This window comes from Notolepis coatsorum (assembly GCF_963971535.1).
Source record: "Notolepis coatsorum genome assembly, chromosome: 12".
NCBI classification, from domain to species: domain Eukaryota; kingdom Metazoa; phylum Chordata; class Actinopteri; order Aulopiformes; family Paralepididae; genus Notolepis; species Notolepis coatsorum.
Window position 1 is genome coordinate 35,959,016 of NC_140176.1, and position 7,823 is coordinate 35,966,838.

The window sequence follows — 7,823 nt, forward strand, 5'->3', positions numbered from 1 at the left end:
TTTCTGATGCACATCCCAGCCAATCCAATCCAATGATGTGCATTACCATCCGGGAGACGATAGGCGGCGGTATTTGCCCTTTTCGAGCTCAGACCCATTCACAATGATAACGTCAGGCTGGATGGATGAAAAATGAATGGATATCGCTAATAAAAGAAATAACGATTAAAAGACGAGAACTCGTCATTGGCACTCAATGCATGGCGAGTTAGCACGACTAATCTCGTCGTTGGCACTCAATGTGTTAAGAGGTTAATAGGTTAACAACTTGTTCATTCATAGAGCATACAGCTAATGATACAGTATTAAGAACTTGTTCATTCATAAAGCATACAGCTAATGATACAGTATTAAGAACTTGTTCATTCATAGAGCATACAGCTAATGGATACAGTATTAACCTCTTCCACCCGACAGGACCGGTATCGGTCCCGAAATGACAAAATGGTCATAAATCAATATTTCTGGACTGTTCTATAAAACTAGCGATTTTACTTTCAAACGTATTAAGATAAGATAAGATATTCCTTTATTGATCCCCTTGGGGAAATTCAGGCATCATAGCAGCATGGGGGAAGGGGGGGGGGTACAGGTAGTAAAAACAACACAGGCAGTGTAAACAATTAGGTCAATTTGGTCAATATAATTTACTATCTAACTAGCTGAAAAAAAAATATTCACATTATTCACAGTGTCACATAAGGTGCAGTATGCATAAGGTAGTGTTATAATTTACTATCTACTGAGTATACATTATTCACAGTATCACAGTATCCACTGAAATATACATTATTCACAGTATCACAGTATCCACATAAGGTGCAGTATGCCTAAGGTAGTGTAGGTTGTCCTCCTTGGGTTCCTATAAGTCCCAGGTCAATGTCTGGTAGCAGTCGCTGCCCCCTGTTGTGGAGCCTAGTATAAACATCATGAACATGTCACAACAGCATTCAGAATGTATATTATCATCAATACGTTAGTTTAGGAATAGGTTAAAGTGCTATATAGATACATTTTCTTCTTTGGAATGTCTATAATCCAGGAGATGCGACCATTTTGTAAAACCTTGAACCATGGGAATTGTAGTTTTTTTGCTGCCATTTTGTAACGGAGATCCATAGGTCTGGTTCTGCGTTGGAATTTTGGAAAACTACACTTCCCTTACAGTTCTATGGGGTTCAGAGTTCTCTATGAATTATTTCAATAACTGTTATTATTCGGGATAATTCTACCACAAAAGGTAAAGTTTTTGACAAATTTGAAAATGCAGTTAGTTTCTCTATTGTTAGTATTCAGCAACAATTAGATTTGAAAATAGTTTCAAAATGGTGCCACCCTGATAAAAATAAAAAGCTACTGTACATTACAGTAGATTTCATTATCTGTTTTCATGCACGCCTGGTGATACTAAATCCAAATTGAACTCGGGCATTTGAAAGATAATATATGTATATATATATATATATATATAAATGTGCGAATTGGCTATAATAAGGTAATTTATAAGCCTCCTATTCTATATTCTATAATCATATTTCAAATTGCATTGGTCCGGATGGGAGAATTCAGTACTGTAGTGTATCTACAGAACCTTCTGTTTAATCATCTTCCCTTTATTCATTTCCTTAGGTCTTTTGTACACATGATCTCAAGAAGGTAATGAACGAGATCAGTGGCAGGTTTTAATGTTTGGTCATTATTAGCATGGTGTTATTCACTGTCAAAGATGCAAAGAAAAATCATAATTCATATTCTCCTTTGTTTCATCACAATTTAAGCAAGCCTAGTAATAGACACAATATTTCTGACACTGTGAATACATTCCCTGAGGTCCATAGATGTCCCTAGATACCAAGAATATGCAAATGGCCCTTGTAGAAGTGGAGCAATATTCCATTTACCTAGGTATATATTTTAGGCGGATTTTCAGAAAATATTCCACGGGTAGAAGAGGTTAACAACCTGTTAAGTCATAGAGCATACAGCTATTGTCTATTTTATTCTCATTTCATGTCTGCACTTTGCATTGCTTTTATTTTGTCAATTCTCTACTCATTTTATGCCTGTCCATATTTATGCCAATTGTATTTAGTGTCTACATCACTGCTGTGAAGCACTTTGGGCTGCAATTCTTGTATGAAAGTTGCTATAGAAATAAAGTGTTATTATTATTATTATTATTATTATTCAGAATGAGTTGTGTGGTGAGGTGGAGTAATGGTGTGATCTTTCATTGGAGATTAACCAGGATGATTTTCTCCCCCTTCTGCTCTCTCTCTACCTCTACCTCTCTCTGCCATCTTTCTCTCTCTGCCTCTTTCTCTCTCTACCTCTTTCTCTCTACCTTTCTCTCTACCTCTTTCTCTCTCTACCACTTTCTCCCCTCATTTTCAATCCACTTTCTCTCTCTTTGTCCTTCCTACTCTGCCCCTCTCCATCCCTCTCTCCTCTCTATTCTTCTCCCCTTTCTTCTCTCTCTTTCCACCCCTCCCCCCATTATCGCCTCCTTTTCTAACTCCCTCTTTTTTCTTATTTCTACTCTATCCGTCTCTCTCCATCCCTCTCTCTCCATCCCTCCCACTCTCTCTATCCCTCTCTCCATCCCTCTCTCCATCCCTCCCACTCTGTCCCTCTCTCTCTCCTCCCTGTCTCTATCCACCCGTCTCTCTCTGTCCCTCTCTCTCCGTCCCTGTCTCTCTCTTCATCTCTCTCTCCGTCCCTGTCTCTCTCTGTCCCTCTCTCTCTCCGTCCCTCTCTCTGTCCCTCTCTCTCTCCATCCCTCTCTCTCTCCATCCCTCTTTCTCTTTGTCCTTCTCTCTCCAGATTACATTAAGAAGTTCAAGGGTGAGAAGGAGGTCTACCGGAGGTTGATGGAGGTGCCGGACAAGGCCTTGGCCTCCAGCAGCTACTCAGAGGTCAGCCTGGCCAAGCTCTTCCAGGCCTTCACCTCCCTCAAGTAAAGACACACACACACCGCCCCTGCATTCTTATTGGACACCAAAAAGACCCAACGTCTGACTGACAGCTGAAGCGACCAACCGGGGATGGGAAGGAAGCCTGGATGAAACCCCATCAGTTTGACACTCTGTAACGGATCTGGATTCTTAAAGACTCTGTATATTCTCTTGTGGACATTCTCTATATTCTCTCACGGACATTCTGTACACAAAGGGCAGTGATTTTATCACATCACTCAAAACACAAGTGTGACTGTTGAATAATGGAAGGATGCAAGCAATATTTCATATACTGTGCACGGTGGATAACCTCTGCATTTTTATATTTTTCCATACCTTTGATTGTTCTTTAGTTGTGTGAACAACGGAGGCCTTGATTTAAATGCATTGTGTTGCTGGGAACACAGGCGGTGTGATTACAGGCATTCACTGTGACCTCATCAGGTCTCCTCTGTCTAATGGCCCTATTATGATGCTGTTAAGACATGGCTAAAGACCCCCCCCCCCCCCCCCCCCCCCCGCCTCACAATCCAACACCCAGCCTGTCATATACTGTCACTCACTCTTAGTCCTGTAGGGCTGGGGGACGGTTGGGCAAAACAGACCTAAATGACTGTCTAGTAAGTGTGTGTGTTAGTGCAGATGACTTGTCCTCAACGCCCCCCCGTCTACTCCAGAGCCCGGCAATGAGCCAAGGATGAGAAGCCAGGTCAGAGAGACCAACTGAACACCTGCAGCGATCGGTCTTGTTCTGATTACTCCCATTCACACCTGTTCTCTGTGTGTGTGTGTGTGTGTGTGTGTGATGGAGAGAGAGAGTATGTCTGACTTTGCGCTTGTGTCTTTTTTTTGTTTCCTGCCTCTCTGTCTTGTCTGTCCGTGTCTCTTTTCTGTGAGCGTGTGTTTTGCCTGTGTATTTTATCGGTCTGTCCTTTGATTTTGTGTGTTTTTTGTGTTTCCGTCTTTCTTTGCGTTTGTGTGTGTGTGTGGAGAGAGTGAGACGGTGTGTGTGTGTGTAAATGTGAGTATGATGGAGAGAATGTGTGTGGTATGGAGGGAGGGAGAGAGAGGGTGATTCTGGTCACTCCTTTTGTCTCTTATCGAACAGCTGATCTGTACTTCCTTTGTTGCTTCTGTTTAGGTGAAGTTTTGGCATCCTGTGCAGATTGTGTTTTAATGTGTGTAGTTCTCTATGGATGCTCTATGTATGTTTTAATGTGTGTAGTTCTCTATGGATGCTCTATGTATGTTTTAATGTGTGTAGTTCTCTATGGATGCTATATGTATGTTTTAATGTGTGTAGTTCTCTATGGATGCTCTATGTATGTTTTAATGTGTGTAGTTCTCTATGGATGCTCTATGTATGTTTTAATGTGTGTAGTTCTCTATGGATGCTCTATGTATGTTTTAATGTGTGTAGTTCTCTATGGATGCTATATGTATGTTTTAATGTGTGTAGTTCTCTATGGATGCTCCATGTATGATCTTTCTATGTATTCCCTAAGGCAGATTTTGTAATGATTTGTTTTGTTATTGTAATAAGTAGTATATTTTTGATTTGGTATTTTGATATTGATGATGAGAACCTTGGATACTGAAACCTTAATAAAACTTAAATGGATATTATTTTAAGTCTACATTATTTGTTATACTGTATGTGTTGGATGGGGGGTGGGGGGGCTGGTAGAAAAACATTTTCTACCTATGGATCATTTAAATTCTGGTATTTGGGAGGAATGATAACTGGAAGATATGCTGTCAACTTGTAATAGTTGCCAGCAGAGATGGAACCACCTGTACCCCAACTGGCCTAGGATCCAAACCTGCCAGAACCTTCTCTCCTGTGTCTCCCTCTCAGCCTTCCTACTGTCTTAATAAAGAACCTTCTCTCCTGTGTCTCCTCCTCAGCCTTCCCACTGTCTCAATAAAGAACCTTCTCTCCTGTCTCCCCCTCAGCCTTCCTACTGTCTTAATAAAGAACCTTCTCTCCTGTGTCTCCCCCTCAGCCTTCCGACTCTCATAAAGAACCTTCTCTCTCATCTACTGTCTACCTCTCAGCCATCATACTGTCTCAATAAAGAACATTCTCGCTGTCTACTCTACTCTGTCTCCCTCTCAGCCTTCCCACTGTCTCAATAAAGAACCTTCTCTCCTGTGTCTCCCTCTGCCTTCCTACTGTCTCAATAAAGAACCTTCTCTACTCCGTTTCCCTCTCAGCCTTCCTACTGTCTCAATAGAGAACCTTCTCTACTCTGTTTCCCTCTCAGCCTTCCCACTGTCTCAAAGAACCTGCTCTGTCATCTACTCTGTCTCCTAAGCCTTCATACTGTCTCAATAAAGAACCTCTGTCTCCTGCTCAGCCTTCCCACTGTCTCAAAGAACCTTCTCTCCTGTGTCTCCCTCAGCCTTCCTACTGTCAATAAAGAGCCTTCTCTCCTGTGTCTCCCTCTCAGCCTTCCTACTGTCAATAAAGAGCCTTCTCTCCTGTGTCTCCCTCTCAGCCTTCCTACTGTCTCAATAAAGAGCCTTCTCTCCCGTGTCTCCCTCTCAGCCTTCCTACTGTCTCAATAAAGAGCCTTCTCTCCTGTGTCTCCCTCCCAGCCTTCATACTATCAATAACGAGACTAGACGAGCCTAGTTAAGCCACGACACCCACACCTGCGTGATTCAACAATGTGGAGTCAAGTCCGTCAGTTAGGGACATTCGCTATTGTAGGCCGGCCCTCCGGTAAAATAGTTTTTCATTACACTACTCATAACTGAAAAGTAATGATAACGACAGGATATCACTGAGTAGCGCGCCTTACAGCCCAACACTGTTAGTGATGGCTTTTACCATGGGGTGTGAGACTTGGAGGGGTGGAGGAAGAGGTCTGGTCTTGTCATTGAAAACGTAGATACATTTTCAACACATAAAAACATCGAAGCACTTGATTGAAGGATCCTAATATTGCGGATGATGCCATTGGGACTCTTTCTGGTGGGAGCGTCTTCTGTCTTTATCTGTGGGTCCCAGGACTCATTTACATCTTTACATTTAGTAATTTAGCTGAACACTTATCCAAAGCGACTTACAAGTTCTGTACAAGTCAGCAGGAAGGGTATAACTCTCTATTGATGGGCGGCTAGGTGGTGTAGTGGGCAAGTCGCTTGCCACCAACGCTGGAGACGCTGGGTTCGAGCCCAGCTCTCGGCGTTGCTATCAGCTTGGCTGGTCGTTCATACTAACACAATTGGCAGTGTTATGGGTGGGAAAGCTGATGGGTGGGTCCTGGGCGTTGTGGACAGCGACCCCTACAGTTCGGTCGGGGCACCTGCACAGCGAGGGTAGGATCTGGAGAGAGGTAGGGCGGCCTCCCACACGCTACACTCTCCCAGTGAGAATCTGCGCGGCCAGGCTGGCTGCACATGCATCGGAGGAAAGCATGTGACAGTCTCCGGCCCCCCGGACCAATTGTAGGGGGGGTGCGCAACAACCAGGAAGGGGGTTGGGAATTGGCATAACGACTAACAGTGGGATGGGAGAAAAATCAGAAAAAGGAGGGGGGGGGGGGGAGATAGTAAAAAATAAAAATAAAACTATTGAAACATGAGTGTTGTTGAGTACATAGTAGAGAGATACGTATTAGGAAGAGAGCAGGATAGTAGAAGAGTTTTTTCTTGAGGGTGTGTAGTTAGAGACCATTGACAGTAGGTGGGAGCCGTTCGCTGCGCGATAATGCCAGGTAGAGGATCTTGAAGCCTTTACTTTACGTTGTTTAGAATGATAAAAGCTAACGAGAGTATTTTCATTCAAACCTTTATTTATTCTCGAAAAGGACAATTGAGACATTTCAATGCATACATTTTAAAATAATTAATAATAAATAATAACTATATACCACCCTTCACACATGGACCGCAGCCCAAAGTGCCCCACAGCAAGTAGCACAAAATTAACATAGGCATAAAATCAGCATACAATTGACAGAATAAAAACAATGTATAAAATAGACATAAAAATAGGTATAAAAGTAGTGCAACGTAGAACAGTGGTACGCGTACCACTAGTGGTACTTGGTGGTACTTCTGGTGGTACTTGAAAACATTTACAAAAAAGCACACTTTTTTTTTTCAGTCAGGCCACTGAACTTAGAAGCAGGCCAGGCCAGTGTTTCTGGTTGCGGCGGCGCGATAGTTAGATAACCTAAGTGGGGAACAACCAGGAGATCACTGTGACAGAGAGTAATTCAGTCTAAACAGTCATAAATCTTTAATTCAACTTCAGCCCTGATCATAATTTTTTCTGAAAAGAGTTGGTGTTAAATCTGACATTACAAAAAATCCATCAAAATCTGTGTTGCTGCTAATCATTGACACATGCCTAGCCTGTAATAATCCCCTCCAGAAAAATGTACTTTGCATTTGATATATTGAAAATATTTTACTTTGTGTGTTTTTTTTAACAATAATTTGTGATGCCATCACACAAACTGGCATTTAAAGGGTAAAAATTCAAAAATGTATTGAATATGTGTTTTCTTTTCTTTTTTACAATAATTTGTGATGCCCATCACAAACACTGGCATTTAAAGGGTAAAATTTCAAAAAGTCCTGCACCAGAATGCAGGAAATTAAGTTTTTGTAACAAAATAATTGTGTGTGTGTGTGTGTGTGTGTGTGTGTGTGAGAGAGAGAGAGAATGATGGACAATTGCTTGCTGTGTGAGAGATAGAGATAGAGAATTAAGTACATTTGCTGAAATACAGTTCTTAATTTTCTCACTTGCTACTGTATGTGAGAATGTTAGTTATTATGTTCTCAATGCCCCTTGCATTGTATGAGTTGTGTGGAAGCGTTTGCTAGTTCTAGTGCTATCCCTTTGTA

At 41.9% G+C, this 7,823-nt stretch overlaps 1 protein-coding gene across 1 annotated transcript in view; it reads left to right on the forward strand.

The window, feature by feature from the left end:
- pola1 (polymerase (DNA directed), alpha 1) overlaps positions 1 to 4,572 on the forward strand; it is a 206,249-nt gene extending 201,677 nt beyond the window's left edge. The window contains exon 37 of the mRNA XM_084326141.1: positions 2,824 to 4,572. Within this exon, the coding sequence (XP_084182267.1) occupies positions 2,824 to 2,960 (137 nt within the window). The 3' untranslated portion in view covers positions 2,961 to 4,572. The remainder of the gene's footprint in view (positions 1 to 2,823) is intronic.
- The last annotated feature ends 3,251 nt before the right edge of the window (positions 4,573 to 7,823 follow it).